Raw genomic sequence first — 21,613 nt, 5'->3', positions numbered from 1 at the left:
CCCAATGTCCCCAGGTAAGATTCTGAATCACCTCCGTAAGGAGTCAAGCCCAGATAGGAATCCAGGTGTTGAAACTCAGTAGAGATATGAACACGGACACATTGCTGTCTAAAGCCTCAGTATCTTTATCTATAAAATTGTGATAATAAAGCCTATCTATCTTATAGGCTTACTCTCAGGACTAACCAAGATGACATTTAGATCAAGACTTTCCCTGACTTCAAACATCCAGTGACTTCTGTATCAATTCAGGATAGGCTAGGATATGTTGCAATACCAAACATCCCCAGTGTTTCAGCGGCTTAACAACAACAACAAAAAATTTATTTCTTGCTCATAACAAGTCCACTGAGGATCCAAGTAACTCTCCAGGGCACCTGTCCTTCCCATGCAGAAATCTGGGCTACCCAAAATTGCAAAATGAGGCCTATTCTGAGCTCAGTGGCAGGGGAAGGGATCACTTGAGGGTCTCACATGCAATTAAATATCCCCACATGAAAGTAACACGTGTCACTTCTGTCCACAACTCTCCTCTTCCCTCAAGCGTGCATAAATAAAATCCAAGAAGCAACCTCGGATACTCTGTATAGCTCAGGGGAGATAGTCCAAAATAGGCAAGTTACTAAGCAGGAAGTGGAAACTACCTCCCTTCCTCCAAAAAGCAAAACACAAGCAATAAGACATGCCTGTCATAGGAGAGGGCTCAGTGGCTTTCCGTCCTCACAGTACCAACCGTCACTGCAGCCACTGCAGTAAGAGTGAAAGCAACATGGCAAAATATAACCGGCACAAAAGGAATTTGCACTAAAAGCATATCTTAGTTGGTTTTCAAGGATGAACTAGCCATCTGTACCATTACTCTGGGCTTTCTCCACCAGAAGGTAATGGACCTAGTGACTCTGTGTAAACAGGAAAAGTGATTAAACTGAGCTGGGTGTAAAAGTCCTAGGAATGAACATGATGCAATGATGCACAATTTGGACACTTTGTACCTCCTATGGACATTCCCCTCCTCCCTTTTGGCTCTCGAAGTTAGAAACAGTTGGACGTGTGGGGAGGCTGTGAGTGAATATCTAATGGTCTGTGCTGCTTTTTAAAAACTTTAAACAGATTTTTCTCCGATCACTCTGAAAAAAGAAGAAACCACTACCAAAGTTAATGGAGTCCTGACCAGTAGGTTACTCGTTGCCCCATGACCTTGCAACAGCTACCTTGTGTCCTGAGCTCGGAGCAGGCTGACTAGCCCCACTGAAGGAGGGCTGACCCTACAAATGTACTGCTAACAGCAGTCCCGGGGACCTAAACAGCAGAGTGGCCTACAAAGTAATCCAACAGACAAGCAACTCCTTTTCATTAAGTTGTGTTTTTGACCAAATAAGCACTGAAAACCAAAGTTAAAAAGTATAGGAGGGAAAGTGTTGAATCTGAGGATTCTGTTGACATACCCAAACACATAAAAATATTTCACCTGACTTCACAGAGGACTTCATATATCCTTCTTTTCTCTTTCTTTCTGCATAAACAATATGCCCATATTTCTGCCTCTCAACTCTCTTTCCCTCCCAGTAGGGTTTTTCTTGCTTTGATTAATCATATTTTGGTTTAGCTTCTCAGCAGGGATGACTCACATTCCCAGTGCTTGGAATAAATGCATCATACTGCTCCCTTAAGTGTTTGTTTTTCAGCAAGCTCCCAAATACCAACCTGAAGTCAGCCTTGGAAGGTGAGAGGGCTCTCTCTGCTGCCAGATCCTTGAACAAGCAGGGCTCTGGCTTCATTTCTGTCCAGGAGCCCACTGCGATCGTGAAGGTGGAGGCTGGCATCGGCATGGTTACATAGTAATGCCAGCTTGCACACCCTAGAAACAGAAGGAGAGAAACAACCATAATGAGGCCAGTGCACAGCTCTGGACCTCACTCTGTAGCTTTTCTCTTTAGGCGCTTGAAGAACTTGTGTGCTAAGATGGTACGAGCTATTCTTGTGGGTGGGTCATATCTACCACAGGGGCATCACTGTAGGTCTCAGGGAGAGCACAGAGGGCTGATGGTTTCAGGGCAGCCAAGGAGGTCTGTATCTCCTTGAAGACCTGGGGTCAGTTTGAAGCGCTTCAAGTGAGGCTATAAGTAAAGGGTCGTACTTGAGGTGGTCACATAAGGGCTGCAAACACATAAGGGCACAGGATGCATGCTGTTAGAGAGACAAAAACGTGTTTTCTTTTTTGTTTTTTAAGATTTTATTTATTTATTTATTTGACAGAGAGAGAGAGAGCACAAGCAGGGGGAGCTGCAGGCAGAGGGAGAGGGAGAAGGAGGCTCCTCGCTGAGCAGGGAGCCCAATGCGGGACTTGATCCCAGGACCCCGGGATCATGACCTGAGCCGAAGGCAGACGCTTAACAAAAAAAGATGCTCTGTTGAACGAATAAATAAATGAATGAATGAACAAATGAATGATCGCTTCTGTGGTGCTAAACTATTTTGTATATATTCAATTTAAGAATCAGTCTGAACTGGATATGGTAGAGAACAGTGAGACTAGGGATGGAAGATACTTGGGTTTTAGTCCCAACTCTGAAACTAATTAGCTGTGGAAGCCTAGGTTTATCCCTCATCCTTTTTATCTGTTCATGTATTGGGCTGGTCTCCCATTCCTCATTGAGCAGATGAAAACCAGGCCTAGAGAGGTTCAGGGGAGCCAAGGACTCCCAGCTAGTTTGTAACAGGCCTGGAATTTCAGCAGGGGCTCCCTGCCCCAGCTGAGGGTGTGCACACCACTCAGGCCAAACATAGTGAAGGTGTTTACCGAAAGAACAAACAATTGATAGCTTATAACACTATCCTTCCTGACTTCTAAGATGGCAAAATGCTTTTAATGTTTCTGAAATCTGAATGTGTCATACAACCTGATCTAATACAGTATTTTTTTTTTCCTGAGCATCTGCTATAAATTGATGGTGTGCCTTCAGGGAAACTGATATCTCCCCATGTACGGAACACACTTCTCCTCTCCTCATGTTCCATGGAGGGAACTTCCATTACATGAATACCTCTAGCCTCTCTTTCAGCCCCTTACTAACTCCTTTGCAGGAGCTATTCCTCTTGGTCTTGTTAAAGGTTTTAGATGGTCAGATACTCATGGCCTATGATTGTCCAATTTGGTCAGTGAGTGGATTAGATGTCAAATACAGGGGCGAAAGAGTAACATGCCCATACTGGCCAGCAGACCTAACATGGCCTTTTTCAATTTGTTTTACCGGTAAAAATCAATAATAAAGGTTAGATTTTTATCTCCCTATGCTTGTCTTCTTTGTCTCTCAACTAATTTTGAACTCAGGAAGGTGGAGGGGTCATTATTTATTATCCCCTGAAACTCTACTAACTTAGATCCAAAAAAATACATTACAGAACTCCTCCAATAAAAAACAAAATTTTAATGGCTACATGGACTCAGCAGGGAGACGTCAGCCCTCTTCCCTGGAAAGGGCATGACTGGGATTCATTCGGGCCGCGGCTCCTCACATCCCCGGGCCTCTTTGCCCAAAACGAGGAAGCATCTGTTGCCCTTTGCACCTCCCACTGCCCCATCCCACCAGCCCAAGGCTTTGCACTGGGCCTCTGCCAGGACCTAAGCCCATGAGGGCAGGGACTGTGTCGATCCCAGGACCTGGCAGATATGGCTGCTCAATAAATACTTGTTGAAAGATTTAAAGAAAAGAAAAGAGAAACAAAATTTTAAATAGGAAACAAAGATTTAAACATAAGGGGAAAACATATGATATCAAGTTTGAATACGTATGACATGACATCAAGTTTTGAAGTCACTAGAGGAGATATTTAAAGAAGGAATATAGAAGGGCAGGCTCAGAACTACCAGAAACCATGCTCTCCAGCTTGCTTCTAAGGTCATCCTGTTTCTGGAGTCAGAGCGGCTACGCTTCACATCACTCTCTCCACAGCTAAGAAGCTGAAGGCACGCTCCTCTTTAAAAAGATAACCAAATCCGGTGATGTTTGAGCCAGTCCAGTGATGTGTGTAGTTTCTACTGAGCTTAAAAGAAACCATGGCTTTAAAGAGCACTGCGGCTCTGACCCCCAGCCAGTAAGAAGGGGGCAGAGGCAGTCACAGCAGTCTGGATAAAAGCATGACATGGATCCCACACGACGTGCTGCCCTGAGCCCACCTCCCTCGTTTTTTCACCTTCCCTTCACTACCTCATCCTCTGCAACCTGATGCCTCCCCAAGGTCGCCCCACAAGAACTTCAATTTGGACTGGGTAACACAATGAGAGGCTGGGGGGGCGGGGAGGGTGCAGATGAAAGAAGAGGAAAGGAGTTGTGGGTGAGGAACTAAATCTTCTGAACAGCCTTGGTTTAAAAGAAAAATGTTGACTAACCGAATTCTCTTAATCAAAGGGCTGTGGTCTGGTCATTCTTTCTCTGAAGGATACTTTGTAGCATTTACCATGGGCCACTGAATATCCCTTTTAAAAGCTTCAGTCACTTGGGCATCAGTAAATAAACAGCAATGGTGAGGCTTTTAGGTACAAATGGAAGGCTGCACACAGGAGGCTACGTTTGTTTCCTCCCAAAACCAAATGAAGGATAGTAAAGGGATTTTTTTTTATATATTTTTATTTTTAAGTAACTCTACCCCTTATGTGGGCTATTTCCCCATCCCCCAAGGCCCAGTAAATAACTGGAGATTCATTTTATATGGAGAGTAAGAGAAGGCCTCCAGACTGGGGGCGGTGTGAGGGGGAGGAGGGGGAAAACAGCACAGTTGAGGGCAAATGAATGGGATTAAATGAACATATGCATATCAGATGCTGAGACCACCAGCCATCTTCTCTTAGTTGGCTCCCAGAATGCAGGCAATCAGGCTTTTACCCTCCAGGCAGAGGAATGAAAAAAACACTGAACAGCCCAAGAGCAGACAACTAATGAGACTCACGTGGGAGGTGTCCTATGATCAGCCTATGGTGAAGCTCATGGTTGAGAAGCCCTACACAGGCACTCAGAGCTTCCAATCAGCATTTTAGTCCCCCGTTCCTAAATGCCTACAGACAAATCAAGTACCTCCAGGACCTCTAGAAAGCCCCTGCTGTGACACTGAGAGACCAAACAGAAACAAGCAAGTTGAAGGTCAATGGTCATACAAGAAGAAAACTTCAAAGAACACCAAACACTAAGAGCTGAGTATCGCCGTACTGAAATAAGAATAGTATCATATAAAAAAGGAGCATTCCAAAGTAAAGAGAATGAAACACATGATAGAAGAAAAAGAAAAACTCAATAAAGGTGTGAGATGGAATATAAAGCTGGTGAAGTCTCTCAGAAAGTGGAGCAAAAGGGAAAAAAAAGAGGGAAAAATAGAAACCCTCTCAGCAGGTCCAATATCCAAGTAATAGAAGTTTCAGAAAAAGACAACAGAGAAAATAGAAGGGGAAGAAGCATCAATTAAAAAAATTGAGGAAATCTCCCCAAGTTTAAGGGGCCATGAGCTTCCAACTTCAGAGGGCACATAACACCCAGGACACTGGATACAAATCAATCCACATCGAAATATATCGTTATGAAATTCAGAACCCTAGGGACAAAGACAAGATTCCACAAGCTTCCAGAAAGAGGAAAAAAAAATCACATATAATAAGGACATTTTCTGACATGCAGTTTCACAAAAAATTCACCTCCCACGTATTCTATTCTCTGGAAGCTACTTAAGTACATAAAATATGCTTCAAAAAGATATAGTAAACCAAGAGGAAGGCAGACAAGCCAATACACGAGAGAAGCACAGGGAACCTGTAGAATAATGGAGCAGGGCGATCCCAGGAGCCGGCTATATGCCCAGCAGAGAGAGCAATCCCGTAATGGAGCAGGGCGATCCCAGGAGCCAGCTATAGGCCCAGCAGAGAGAGCAACCCCGCTCTTCAGAGCACCTTCAGAGCCCGGAGAGAGACTGCTTCAGGAGGAGAAAACTGATAGAAGACTTGATGTATTTGAGCATCTTAGCAGATTTAAACAACTTTCAAAGCCTTTGGGGTTGGTAAATACTTAGAAAAACCAACCCAGAAGGAAAAACAAACAATAACACAATGATTAACCCCATGAAAAACAAACACGTTGTACAGAAATAATAATGTAATCAAAGTTGTACAAGACTCAGCTTTTAATAGCATAGATATAATAATATAAATAAAGAATACTGTTCTAATCAAGGTTATGATATTAATTATATCGGGAAGATAGGATTTGGGGCAGGGGGTATGTGTGTGATGGTAGGGTGGAGAGAGCTAAATCCTTATCTGCCGTAGTGGGAAGATCAACCCAGAACAATCATGCATCTTACTGAACAACATGGACATATATATATATATCAGATAATTAGCTAAATAAAACAGGTGAAAGTGGTTACTTCTGAAACAGAAGAAATACAGTAGAGGTACTAAGGACTGTTATTTCAGGGAGGAGTATAATAAACCCAATAGAACTATTTCACTCTTTGAATATGTGCCTTTCTAGTATAAAAAAAATAAAAATAATCAGTCAATTAATTAAAAGTTCATCTTAAGAAAAAAAGAAAAATATTTTTGGTCCTGAGGTAATATTAAAATACTAAAATATACCTCAGAAGGAAGAGACAATTTAGAGATAAGGAAGAGGCACCAGCCTGTCAGAAAATCCTTTTAAGAATAAAACACTGGCAATGATTTTTTTGGATATGACATGAAAAGCACAAGCAACAACAGCAAAAATAAACAAGCGGGACTCCATTAAACCAAACTAAAAAGCTCTGCACGGCAAAACAAAAACCATCAACAAAATGAAAGGGCAACCTACAGAATGGGAGAAAATATTTGCAAACCACATATCTGATACGGAATTAATATCCAAAATATATAAAGAACTCATACAACTCAATAGCAAAAAATATTATTAAAAAGAGTAAAGAACCTGAATAGACATTTTACCAAAGGAGATATTCAAATTGCCAACAGGTACATGCAAAGTGCTCAATATCACTCATCATCAGGGAAATGCAAATCAAAACCACAGTGAGATATGGCCTCCTACCTGTCAGAATGGCTGGTATCAAAAAGGCAAGAAACAAGAAGTGCTAGTGAGAATGTGGAGCAAAGGAACCCTTGTGCACCGTTGTTGGGAACGTAACCTGGTGCACCAACTATGGAAAACGGTATAGAAGTTCCTCAAAAAATTAAAAATAAAACTACCACAGAATCCAGCAATGCCTCTTCTGGGTATACACCTGAAGGATATGAAATCACTATCTCAAAGCGATTTCGACATTCCTATGTTCACCGCAACATTATTCACATGGCCAAGACACAAACAACCTAAGTGTCCATCAACAGAAGAATGGATAAAGAAAGTATAGTATATATGCACAATGGAAAACTACTCAGCTATAAAGAAAGGAAATCCTGCCACTTGGACAACATGGATGGACACTGAAGGCATTATGCTAAGTGAAATATGTCAGACAGAGAGAGACAAATAGTGAATGATCTCACATATTTGTGGAATCTAAAAAACCCATCAAACTCATAGAAACCAGTAATCTTACTGGTGGCTGCCAGCGGTTGGGAGGCAGGGGAGGTAGCAGAGAAATGGGTGAAGGGGGTCAAAGGGTACAAACTTCCAGTTATATGATAAATAAGTTCTGGGGATGTAATATACGGCAAGGTGACTCTAGTTAACAATACTGTACCATATTGTATATTTGGAAGTTGCTAAGAGAGTAGATCTTAAAAGTTTTCAAAACAAAAAAAAATTATAATTACATGAGGTGATGGATGTGTTGACTAACTTTATTGTGGTAATCATTTTGCAACATATACACATATCAAATCATGACACTGTATCCCCTAAACAACGTTATATGTCAATTAAAGCTGGGAGGGACAAGAATGAAACCATGTACACAATAGGCTTTCTCCCTACAATCTGCATCGAAGCGTTGACCCAATTTTTGCTGTCCCTCCGGTTCCTGTACCATACATCTGGCACATGGGCAAGAGGAGACTTATGGAAACAGGAGGCACTAGAACTGCTTTCCAGAGAGAACAGTGCTAATGGAATAAGGGGTATCTGTTAGATGGCTGCACAAGGTCACAGAGAGTACCCAAATCACATCCTGTCCCAGAGCCTTTACCAGAATGTCTGTATCCTAGAGGGGACATGGGGAGGGTGTTAGAAGCCCTAGAAAGATGTGGCAGGGGAGAGGAATGACATTAATGGGTTTTTTCTTTTAAGGCAGAAACCTTAAATGACCTGAGGTTTGGGAGTAAGACAGCAAAAGTGGTAGCAGAATCTCAGTTAAGTCCAGCACAAATATTTCAGAACTGCCATTGCTCCCTTGTAGTCTTCTCTGAAGTTAAACAATGGAAAGAAAAGAATGGGGGGGGGGGGCATGTATTGAAAACATCACCCAAACCCATATTTTAAATGTTCAAGATGATTTTCTTCTATATACTACCCTCAAGACTTTTCATCTTTTTTTTTTTTTTTTAAAGATTTCATCTATTTGATAGAGAGAGAGACAGCGAGAGAGGGAACACAAGCAGAGGGAGCAGGAGAGGGAGAAGCAGGCTTCCCGCAGAGCAAGGAGCCCGATGCGGGGCTCGATCCCAGGACCCTAAGATCATGACCTGAGCCGAAGGCAGACGCCTAACGACTGAGCCACCCAGGCGCCCCAAGATTTTTCATCTTTTAAGATTCTTAAAGTTCCTCTACTTACTAGAGCTCATGTGGAATAAACTATTTCATACTTCAAGCTTTCACAGCAAAAAAAAAAAAAGTTTTCTAGGTTACCAAGTAACAGTTAAACAGGGGCAGATCAAAGGGGGGGTGGCAAATAGGAACTGGCTAGGAACACACTTCCCAGAGACCCTGGCTGGACCCTTCACAGAAGCTCCCCAAAGCTGTCCAGCCCTGGGATTCTTGCCCAACCCTGGGTGAAGACTAGAGCCACTGCTGTGACAACTGAATGCTTCCATTTCTCCGGGGGAGGTTTTTACTAGTTTCTTACTATGAGGGCATGTCTGGTAGGAAAGCCTCATTTGGGTTGTCTGTTAATGGATTATTCCACTGAGCCCAATCTTGTATGAAGACTGCCCACTGCCACAGGGAGCTAGGTGCTCAAGGATACCCGATCTCATCCTCAAGCCCGACTGCGGAAAAATGCAAGTAACAAGGTGGAATTCCTGCCCCCAGAAAGCAGAGCATGCATTCCAAAGACAAAGAGAAATCATTTCTGGATTATCTATTGTTTGGGATAAACCTACCTTGCAAAGGTAGAATTGATGAGAGCTTATTTCTTCTGAATATATCCATTGACTGAGCTCCAGCTCTGGAATCTGACTGCTGGGGTTCAATTCCTGGAGCCACACTTACCAATGTGGGCACATTGCTTAATCTCTCTATGCATCAATCTCCTCGTCTGTAACAAGGGAATAATCATAGTATCTGCCCCCTAGGATTATGTGAGGATTAAATTAGATAATATATAGAGAAATCACTAGACATAGTAAATTGGCACATAATAAGTGTTGAAGAAATGTTAACTGCTGTTGTCTTTACAACTCCCTCCCCCTGTTGCTGGGGCTGACTGTCTGGAGGCAGAGACAAAGAATGTTGAAGGTATGGCTGCCACATGTGCACCGAAGCCTGTGGCCTGATGAGGCCCACATATGGGGTTTAAGGTTGAATGGCATTAAAACGCAGTGCACACAAAGCGATCCATTTAAAGGAGAATGACAGCCCAAAGGGGGCATCCTGTATGACTTCATATAGAATGGGCCATTTGGAGACTATTTAAATGGTGTTTACTTTAAATGAGCCATCCTCAATGAAATAGACAGTGAATGCCTTCATTTTCCTTTTTGATTCAATCCACTTGCCCTAGACTCCCTTGCTACACCAGCTGCAAAACAAAGAGAACACGCTGTACTTGAATTAACCCAGAGTTTTTCCTCTGCAAAGGCCAGAAGCCCATCACACCACTGGATGATTTCACGGCCAGGCCGGATTCATTAGCAAGACTAACAGGGAGGGGGGAGGTAGGAAGAGGCCCAAAGGAAGTGGCACTCCCTAACCGAGCAGGCTTGAGCAGCCACCCATCTCGCCTCCCTTCTGGGCCTCCTCAGAAAGTTCCTGAATACCCCTACACCACCTTCTCAAACTGGAACTTATTTAGGGTGGAAAATTCTTACACTCTGATTGTCTCACTAGTAAGACAGATACATCATATCAAGTATTGTTCTTATACTCACAATAGTAGCTGCTACAAGATCCAAATAGAAATGTTCATGTCCCAAAACGGGTCTGAAATTTTCTTCAGAAAAAATATGAGATAATTGTATTTTTTGTAGGTAGGTGAAGGATTTGAAATGGTTCACTTTTCAAATCATAAGAGGCAATTTAAAATTTAGTTTTGAAAATTCTTCTAACTAGGGAGTATTAAAACAATTGCCTTAATTATTTTCTTATTTTATCACATTAAAAAAAAAAACTGTCCTATGAATAGTTTTGAAGATTCTATTTTCTAAGGGAGGAAGACTGAAGAGGAGAAAGGAAGAACATGATGGAATCAGTCCATGGGGGGAGAGAGAACTTTTTCTGCCAAACCTGTGAAAAACTTTGCTAAGAATTTGGGAATATCATTCTTATAAAAAGAAAAAAAAATTTAATATATTTTTTTAACTATTTCACAAATAGTAAATTAAATACGTAAATGTATGGAAAGTCACTGTCCTGTTCCTAGGGGAGTCTTGGAAATACTCACAAAACACATTGTAAAAATACAGCCACACCATCCACAACCATTCTGCTTCTACAGGGGCAAAAGCAGATTATTTATCTTTGCAAAGATAAACATCTCACAGTATTTTCTGTATGTAAAGAGTTATTGTTTTCACTGAAAATTAAAACAAGCACTTAAATTCTTCCTATTAAAAGCATTCACTCTATCTTTTAAACTCTTGCACTGTAAGTTAGACAAATAACATGAAGCATTTGGAAACATTGGATTGATACATGCTTTTACTTAACATATCAGATTTCTTTCCTCAATTCTTCTGTAGTCCTTGCTTATTTCCTACCTCACCACTGACTCATCACTCTTAATTTCAGAGTTTCCGGCCCAAACCATTCCATACATCAAGCTATTTCATGATTTTGGAATATCTTTTTATCACAAATTCAAGATGCTTAATATGTATAGGGACACGTGTATATAGGGAAATGTGTATTTCTAAGTGTATATATATAGTCGCACCATACACAATGTGCATGTTTTCTACATTTTGTGTATTTCTTATAATAATGGATACACAAAAAGGAGGGAAAAGTCCTTGGTTTCCTTGCCCAGTGCTTGGGTCTTTCAGCCAACCCCAGCCCTTTCTCTTTCACTACTTTTTAGTTGCTGAGTCTACACGTTCTGGTTTTATGAGTTAGTGCCACCCTCTTGAATACCCATGGCGTGACTGTCTTTCGTTAGTTCTTCTCTGCTGTTGCTCAAGGGCGGGAACTGGCACCAGAATAAAGGAGACAGTAAGAATGCTCTGGGCTAGTATGCGCCGGCACTGCCTAACTGGGGCCATGTGCCAGGTCATGCCACCGCTTCTCAAGCACCGATGCCACCCAGCAGGGCTTCGGCTTTCCTTCCCCGCAACATGGTACTGCCTGCGGCACAGGAGACCCAGAAGAGAATGACCTTCAAGATCATTCTTGTGAACCAGGTAAAAGGGCGCCACCTACCGAACTGAGAACACAAGCGCCTCCATAGGTTTTGAGGTTTTCCCTCGTGGCTAATGAATCCCTAAAGGAATACCCTGCATCAGGCTTGTTCTTCCAAATCTCACGCACCGTTCTGACCTGTGCCACAGATTACCTGGTTCCCCTTAAACTTAAGTACCAAGTGGGTACTAGACACCAAAGCCTACTGCTCCAGATGGTCACAGATACACTTTCGAACTTTACTCACAGGAGAAAACCCATAAATATCAAGCCTAAGACAAAAATCCACAGCAAAAAGAATTGGAACACGCCTGCCGGAGTCATCATTATCCAAAAGAAATCATGATGACTCTCCCAAATGCCAAATATGGTTAAGTTCAGCATGAGGAGGGCAAGCAAGAACTAGTCAAAAGCAAATCACAAACTGACAAAGATTTGGAAAGTGCCAGGGCCTGGTGAGACTTTATGAGGGGGGTAACAGAGAAAAACAGTCTCAATCACCAGTAGCTTTCTAAAGAGAAAAGATGAATGCATTCACTCTGTACTCCTACCCCTTGAAACATAAAATATGTGCCCAGAATAACATTTCCTCAGTTCTAGAAACAAGGAGCTTTCTCTACTTTGCATTCTCTCTTTGTGATGAAAACTCTTAATCATAACCATTCCTAAATGTCTTTTATGTTACTATTTCCTTATACGTAATTCCTGCTCGCATACTGTGGGAGCAGTCTAAATAGTATTGCTCATTTTGAGCCATCAAGAGGAAAGAAAGTTGGCTTTCAATTGCACACAGGAGGGTCTGGACCCTGAAATCTTGGCTTTTTCCTGGAATTTCCCACACAAAGTCAAGAGAGAATGTCAGAGAGTTGGTCTATTGGGCAGGCCAGAGTAGCATTTTGCCCAGGATGAAGTAATGTCTACAGTCTCTTACTTTTGCACAGAAAAATGAAATCAGATACTATGTGAGGGCACAGAGAGTTTTTAACACCTTTTACTTGTTCATATGCTTCTTCTCTTACATTTGTAAGGAGCTTAAGTTAGTTTTGCTCATTTATTTGAGGCTTTCCATAAAAAGTAAGTGGAATGTTTTATTTTTCTAGGAAGCAGGAATACACTAAATTAGACCCTGCAAAAATAAAATAACACTAAACAAAAGAATTGCCAAACAGGGAAAAACAAGCTGTAGTATGCCAGTTTTTTCTTTTAAAATCTATTGAGCCTAGAGAAAAGGCATATAAACTCTAAGCAGAAGCATAACTGCAGAAATGACCCGGAAATCATTTTTACTATTCAGTAGTGCTTTTAAATGCTCCCTCCATGAACATATTACTTCTATCTGATTACACAGAACACATTTATTCAACCAAGTATCGAGCACCTATTACATACAAAGCACTTTTTTGGGCGTGGGGTCTCTGTGCTTAATAGTCGAGCTACATTTCGGCAGAGAATATAGGCCGATGATAACACACAGGCTAACATTTCTGCCCGCCCGAATGAAATTATGCTAAGGAAGTTAAATAATAAAGGAGCCAAACAAGTCAATCTAAATCTATAGCTTTGATGTAGCCTTCTTGAAAAAAAGGTGGGTGACTTCTAGCTAATAAAATTCTTATGATGGTCATCAAGCTACAATCTAAACCATTAGCCTTCTTTTAATAAACAGCTAGGAGGAATGATTTCCCCCATGTAGCAAGAACTCAGAGGTCCGTCTCCTGATTTCCATCCCCTGCTGAAGGGCTGCTGTCATTTCTGTCGCTGGTATCTGCCTCATTACATTATGCTGCTCCCAGGTGCTTTGCTGTTTTCGGGAAATCAGCTGGTGCCCGGCAAATGTGCTAATCACGTCGATGTGTTATTGTGATGGAAACTGTGACTTGTGGGTCGGGTTTTCGGCTAGTGTTTTCAAGGACAGCTCATCGTTTTAAAAGGGCACTGTGCAGAGTGGAGGTCCTAGGAGACCAATCTACAATCTAGAAAACATAACTTGGAAAGGAAGTAGTATCATCTTGTAGCCACATACTCTTTTCCTCTAAGGAGTGCAGGGATATTTGGAGACATTATTCCATCCTCAGGGTCTGGCTAAGAGCTCTGTTAGTACTCTTTCCTGGTTGTCCTTTGAAAAAACCCAGCTGTGGACTGCAGGGGAACTGCAATATTAGGCATAGATTTTTTTCCTACTCTAGCTCAATCCTCCCTCCATTTAAATTGGTAAAGTCTGCTCCGTGATATCGTGTAAGGATAAGTAGTATGAATGGAAGCCCATGCTACTGCATAAGTATAAGTGGTATGAACATAAGCAAATCGCAATTAGCATCTGCTTCGTTACAACTCTGCCCTGAATTGGTAATTCTGAAAAAAAGATTCACAGATATATTCCTATAAGTATGAATATGTTCCATGGAAATTTTAATGTCAATTCTTGTGTTAATTTTTTTATAATCTTCAACTAGACAGACAATGACAGACAGATACCAAAGGGGTCAGAAGGCTTTTTTTCTGTAAAGGGCTAGTCAGCAAATATTTTAGGCTTTGCAGGCCATATAGTCTTTATTGCAACAGTTCAGCTCTGCCACTGCAGCATGAAAGCAGCCATAGGCAATGGCCATGTTCCAATAAAACTTTATTTACAAAAACAGGCAGTGGGCCGGATTTCGCAAGCAGGCTGGATCATCCAGATATAACTGAGGACTACCAAACAACTTCAGAGTTCACATCTGAATTAGTGTATAGGACTGCACAGGGACATGCAGCGCTGCTTTAACTATTGAGAGATAATGAGAAAAGAACATAAGGTGTTGTTTTTGGTGAGTAAAGGCTAGATGACATCACAGTATGCTGTGTAAACAAAAGCTTTATAACACATGAAAGAAAAGTGGTGGAGAACAAGATCATCACGTGGCTCAGGGTAGAAGAGATACCAATAAGCTCAACAGAACCTTCATGAAGCTGTCAGCACTACATTCATATTGTGAGGGACAATTTCATTTCAGTAAAATATTAATCTTTACATTAAAATTGAGTTGCTTATTTGATTTTTATTGATTTAATAGTTTGGTCTATGTTTAATTTATATTTTATCTTGGCTTTATAGATGTGTAAGAGTTACTATATAATATTATTATATTATAATATGTAATATTACACATATAATATATAAGAGCTTATGCCTAGTCTTGTATTTATACTTTCTAAAATATCATTCTAATACAAATAATTTAAGTGAACTCCAGTGAATCAGATTTTTTTTCCCCTTTGAAAAGATAAATAATGCTCAACTTTGAGAAACACTGCTAAACACAAGCCTTTACATGGGAACTGCAGGGCCAAATCATGCATGAGGAAGAATGTAGCCTTGGTGAAGCGGGGCTAGGGAGAGCCACACAGCATCGTGGGAGGTGTAGGCAACACAAGTAAACCACAATAGATAGCAGTGGAGTCTGGAGGAGTCCGGCTATCAGTGCCTGCTTGAGATTGTCGTGTTCATGTACTCAATCAATTCAGCATGTCACGGGTAGAAAAAGATCCTATGTGAGTCCAGCAGAACTTCATTAGACAACTGGCAAGGAGACACCGGAGCCTGGATATAGGAGCTGTGTGCTTCAGTAACCTCTCATGTGATGAACGGAGAGAGGGTTTCAGGCAGCACACAAGCGGACAGTGAATGGAATGACGGGAAATCCACAGACTTTCTCCTGTCTGTTGGTACATACCAGAGAGGAAAGCCATGAGCACTATAAGAAAAAATACTCAAAATAAAGGTCAAAGAAAACATTGTTTTAAGGACTCAGAGGAAGAACAAAGCCTCAGAAATCAATTTACTACAGAAATGAAAACAAGCCTAGGACACTGGCATTCCCATTATGATACGACATAACTTCTATGAGAAAGTAGTAAAAAGCCATGAGAAGACAACAGGCTGAGACAGTGTAACAGAGTAAGACCAAAAGACAACAAAGTAACAAGATAAAAAATAGGAGGAAGGATTGCAAGATACTGTTACAGTAACAACTTAAATCTGTAATGTAATTACTAAAAAACAAAATGTCTCTATAGAAAATCAGTGTTACAGAGTATAAATAAAACATGAAAAGGCAAGGAGCGCCTGCGTGGCTCAGTCGGTTGGGCATCTGCCTTCAGCTCAGGTCATGACCCCGGAGTCCTGGGATGGAGCCCCGTATTGGGCTCCCTGCTCAGCAGGGAGTCTGCTTCTCCCTCTCCCTCTGCCTCTCCCACTGCTCCTGCTCTCTCACTCACTCACTCTCTCAAATAAATAAAAATCTTAAAAAAGAAAGAAAATTAAAGAAAAGAAAAGGCAAGCCATACAGACTGGGAGAACATATTTGCAATACACACATCTGACAAAGGGCTTGTATCTAGAGTCTATAAAGTAGTCCTACAATCCAATAATAAAACAACCTAAAAACCCACATTAAGTAAATGAGTAAGTGACTTGAAGAGATGTTTTTTAAAGGAAGATATAAGAATGTACAGTAAGTACATGAAAAGTTGCTCACCATCACTAGTCATCAGAGAAATGCAAACTAAAACCACAAGGAGACAGTATTTTACACCCAGCTGGAGGGCTGAAATTAAAAGGACTGACAACACCAAGTGTTTGCAAGGATGCACAGCAGCTAGACTCTCCTACATTGCTAGTGGAATATAAAATGATTCAGTCCCTTTGAAACTAGTTTGGCAGATACTTACAAAGCTAAAATATACATATATGATCCAGCAATTGCACTGTTGGGTTTTTACCCAAGAGAAATGAAAATCTATATCCACAAAAAGGCTTATACATGAATATCCACAGCATATTTTTTTGTGATGGCCAAAAACAATTCAAATGTCTCTCAGGAGGTGAGCAAATTTAAAAAAACAAACAAAACAAAACAAAACAAAAACTGCAGTTTACTCATATAATTGGTGACTATTCATCAATTTCTTTATTAAAAAAAAAAATTTAAGTAAACTCTACCCCAACATGGGGCTTAAACTTAAAACCCTGAAATCAGAGTCACATGCTGAGCCAGCTAGATGCCCCCATCAATTTCTTTAAAAGAGAATAAACTATTGCCACCTATAACAATATGGATGCATGTCACAAACATGTAGAGCCAAAGAAGGCTGACACAAAAAAGTACACACAGAATAACTCCATTTATATGAATCCACAGGAGAGGTAAAAGTAAACTACAGATACAGAATTCAGATCAGTGGTTGACTAATATGGGGTTAGGGGACAGATGGCAGAGGCACAGGGAATTTCCAGGGTACCAAACATAGTCTACATCTTCATTGGGATGCTGATTAATTACATACGTGTATATATTTGTCAAACCTCATGAGCAAGACTTAAACTGTGTGCATTTTATTATATGTAAGTTATACTTCAATAAAGTTGATTTTTAAAAAATGGTACCCACAACTAGCTATGTTCTAGGAAGTTTTGAATTACATAATTAAAAAAAATTCTACGAGTCTCTAGGCAGGAAAATCAGACTACTTTCAGAGAATAAAAAAAAAAAAAATACCAGATTTCTCCTCAGAAATTCTAAGGGATGATAATGAAAATGTTTACAGTCAATTTAAGAGGGAAAAAAAGTCTTAAGAATTTTATACCTAGCCAAGGATTGTTCATAACTGAATATAACAAAAAACCAACCTAAATATGGGAGGGCTCAGAAAATATACCACATATCCACCCTTCCAGAAAAAAAATACTGGGGCACCTTGATGGCTCAGTCGGTTGAGGGTCTAACTCTTGATATTGGCTCAGGTCATGATCTCAGACTTGTGAGATCAAACCCCATGCTGGGCTCCATGCTGGGCATGGAGGCTACTTGGAATTCTCTCTCCCCCTTTCCTTCTGCCCCTTCCCCCCCTAAAAATACATATATATAAAATAATATATATATATATATATAAGCCATTTCCCAGCTGAGAGATGATTCAAACTTAAGGGCTCAAAAATAAAGAAAGTCTAAATACTTACTACAAATATGTTTTGAAACTGAACAAAAATATAAAACAGGAATTGTAATTCCTAGAAGAGAAGATATAAGACAAAAACAAAGTATAAAGATAATATCAGTCCCAAGCTACAAACTGTATTAATTAAAACTGGGGAATGTGAGTGAGGGAAGATGAGAGAAGTAAATGCCCATTAAGTTTATTATTTGATTTAGACCCAAGTCAAGAGCTATCAGTTAACTAAATTGTGAAACAGCCATTTATGGAATACTCTGTAGTCATAAAAATAATGAGGAAGCTCTTTATTATGTTCAGATATGAAATTAGCTATAAGATAAATTTATTCTAAAGGAGAAAGCAAAATACAAAAACAATGTGTATAGCATGCTATGATTTGTGCAACAAAAAAGGAAAAACTATACTATACACAAAAGAAATTGGTCACCTTGATTGCCTTAGGGGGCAGTTCCTGAGTAGCTGGAAATTAGGAGCAAAAAGAAGACTTTCTTGCAATTTTCTTGTCCTTTGCTCATTTGTAAAGAAGCCATGTATTTGTGACCCATTTTTTAAAAACATTTTTAAATGTATTATTTGTTTTGTTTTGTCTTGACTTGGAGAATCAAGTTAACACTCACTGAAGACTCCAGTACATGAATAAATCTAGTTTCTAATAAAGGAGATATCACAAATCAAAAGAGTATGCTTATCATGATGAGCGCTGAGTAATGTATAGAATTGCCGAATCACTAGATTGTACACCTGAAACTAATGTAACAGTGTATGCTAACCATACTGGAATTAAAATAAAAAACTTAATTTAAAAAAAGGAGATTTTACAAGTTAGCAAAGATCTAATAAATGATCTCGGAGCAAATGGTTTCCTATTTGGGAAAAAAAAAAGTTTAGTTCTCATTTCACAACCCTGACCAAATAAACTGCCAAGAGATTAGAGAGTTATATTACAAAAATTAAACTGAAACTTAAAAATATTAGAACAAAACAGGTGAATCTCAGAACAGCAAAAAACTTTCTAAGAGAAACTTGACAGGTTTCACTACATAAAAATTAAAATCTCCTATAAATCAAAAACATTATATGAAATTAAAAGGCATACTATAAACTGGGTACAATACTTTTCACAAACATCATAAGAGATTAATATCTTTATTTTATTTTATTCTTTTATGTAGGAAACTAGGTTACAGATTTACTTAATGTTAAGTCTGTGACAAGCGGAGCCCCCAGAAGGAAACGAAGACCAGAAGAAACCATTTGCCAGTGCACTTTTCTGCTGCCTTTGATGAAGAGTGGACAGTCAACTCAGGAACAGCGAGAGGGAAGAGATGCATAGGAGAAGGTATGTGGGGAGGTGCTCGGAGCTTCCATGCTTTCTTCCAGCATCTTCACATTTAGCACCCTGGAAGCTCCAATATCTTTATTTTTTTTTAAGAGCCATTCAAATTAAAAGATGAAACAAACTTTTGAAAGCCTCACTAAGGCCTCAGAATAAAAATGGGCAAAAGAAGTAAAGAGTTAATGACAATGGTTAAGAAACGTCGGAGGACAAGTGGAACTTCATTGATAATTGAAATAATCCAATTAAAGAGAGACCTTCTCTTGCTGAACAGACAGGTGATGCTCTCGGTAACTGGGACCCTCATAGCTACTCATGGGAGTGTAAATTGGTACCTTTCTGGAAAAGAACTTGAAAAATGTACAAACATGTTCAAAACCTTTGACTCAATAATTCTCATTTTATACAAACTATCTCCTCAGGAGTTCAATACAATATAATAATAAAAAAAAAAAAACCCTGGAAACAATAAAAATGTCTAATAATATGGAAACATTACATAAAATCTGATATGCCCATACAAGAAAATTATTATGCAGACAATAAAATCATATTTTTGAAAAATACATAGTGACCTGGAAAACATTCAAGATATATTCAAGTGAAATAAGTGGAATATAAAACTGTTATATGCTAGGATGACCGTTTTGAAATGATAACATGTAGTATACATACAGATTTTAAATAATGGAGGGAAATGAAGCAAAATGTTAGCAACCATTTTCTCTAAAATTATTTTTTATTACTTTTGCTTTTCTATAAATGTTAAAAGAGTTTCTATAATAAGTACATGGGAGGAGACACAATATTTTAAATGAAGAAATAACACAATTAGAAAAATTTTACCTGGAGTTAACACGCTCTGGATCTCGACTGAAAAAGTTAATTATTGCAATAAGCAAGTGATTCGCAGACAAAACCTTGATGCATTAGCACTTGCCTTCCATCTTTCTTACACACCTTTGGTTCAGAGCCAAATGGGCAAACAGTGTGCAGAACAGATGCCTTAGCAGGACAACTCCAGGGGGCCAGCCAACAGGAAGGAACTCTATTGCCTGGGATAATGAATAACCTTACTGAACTACAGACAAGTTAACTGTAATGAATGGTGTTTCCATGACACACTTGCCTGCCCAAAAGTCTTCAACCAGGACCACCCACTTAAGGCCCATAAACCACCAGGTGAAAGCAACTCCCAAAATAATCTAGGAATTGATAACTCTGGCATGAAGAGCCCCCCATCCCATGTCCCGACTCCCAAGTGCCCCTCCCCATCCCCTGCTATTTTCTCTGGCAAAATGTTTTTAGTATGTTCATTCCAACCCAACTCATAAAGGAGCTCTTTAAAGTTGAGAAAAACATTGCGTACTGGATCCCTGGGTCCAGCATGTGTGCACTACAGAAAGAAGCACAGGAACACATGTACAGTACCTTCCCGAAGCTGTGTTGGCTTGGCAGAATTTTCCCCACTCATTAAAACAACAAAAGATGCAGCTGCTCGAACTGTAGCCTGCCATGTTGACATGGCAACGGGTGGCTCCTGGCATGGAAAAAGGGCCCTGTTGTTTATGGGAGATCCCATAGTATAAACACATGGCCTGCATAAGAAAGACAAAGAAACAAAAGGGGGGAATCTTTAAATGAGTTGTCACTTTTCTCACCACCATGGTAGTGAAGGTTAAGTTGAGCTTTCACAGAGAAAACATTTGAGGCTTTGTAGTTGACTGGTTTCAAAGCATTTTGAACCGAAACTGCCAAGGGCTGGCTATGTGAATAGTCGAGTAGTAATTTCTCCCAAATGAATTACTTAAATATGTAAAGAGAGGTTTTTTTTTTAAAGGGAAAAATTTTTTTTTGGATAAAGCTTTAAATACTAGTCTGCCAATTTAAAATTTATACTACCCTTGCCCCTCCCCTTAGGCTCTTACACCTTCAAAAGAAAAGAAGTTTGAGAGACATTCTTACAAACCTTTTGGAAAACATTCTGGAAAAGAAAATATGTTTGGAGATATATTAATGCTTGGAAAAACAAGCTGGTGGTCTCAAATCCAGTTGCTGGCGGACAAATACCCCCAATCCTGGAAACCACCATCTCAAATGGAACCCTTGTGGGAAACCTTGTGTTCTTGGAGGCCAAGAACAGGGGTTGGGCATATAAACAGGACTGTAGGTCACAACAACCGGGCTTGTGATGGGAAGGCCAAGTGTAGAGTCATTACAAACCGAGTGTAGGAAACCAAATGGTATGACGTTAGGGCTCGTTCTGCTACAATTAAAAATTACAAACCCACCCATACCGAGAATGATCCTTTCCGTGATTAAGTCAGAGGACAGCGACAGTAAAGATCTATGAGATCAAAAGAACCCATTCTTTTGACACCATAGAGTTGAAGGCACAAGGGTGACCCTCAGGAAGATGTCTTAAGAAAATGTCTCCACTTTTTGCTTTTTAGGAATTATGACAAATATGATGTAGTTTTAATCAGCTTGATTTATAGAGTAAATGAATAGAGCACAGCACTAACTCTCT

At 40.0% G+C, this 21,613-nt stretch overlaps 1 protein-coding gene across 10 annotated transcripts in view; it reads right to left on the bottom strand.

Annotated features, from left to right (window-relative positions):
- The window catches only part of AOPEP (aminopeptidase O (putative)), a 355,797-nt gene that overhangs the window by 285,403 nt on the left and 48,781 nt on the right, over positions 1–21,613 (bottom strand). For all 10 annotated transcript variants that reach the window (XR_004682777.1, XR_004682778.1, XM_035024441.1 and 7 more), the window contains 2 exons: positions 20,515–20,681; positions 1,705–1,858 (listed from right to left, as the gene is read on the bottom strand). Coding sequence is in view for 8 of the 10 variants with exons in the window: in XM_035024441.1 (XP_034880332.1) it covers positions 1,705–1,858; positions 20,515–20,681 (321 nt within the window). In the remaining 2 variants the exon portion in view is untranslated. The remainder of the gene's footprint in view (positions 1–1,704; positions 1,859–20,514; positions 20,682–21,613) is intronic.

The sequence above is a fragment of the Mirounga leonina genome, unplaced genomic scaffold, assembly GCF_011800145.1.
Source record: "Mirounga leonina isolate KUSES-001 unplaced genomic scaffold, KU_Mleo_1.0 Mir_179, whole genome shotgun sequence".
Lineage (NCBI taxonomy): Eukaryota > Metazoa > Chordata > Mammalia > Carnivora > Phocidae > Mirounga > Mirounga leonina.
Note: the sequence above shows the minus strand (reverse complement) of the source record. Positions and strands in the feature narration are given on the sequence as shown.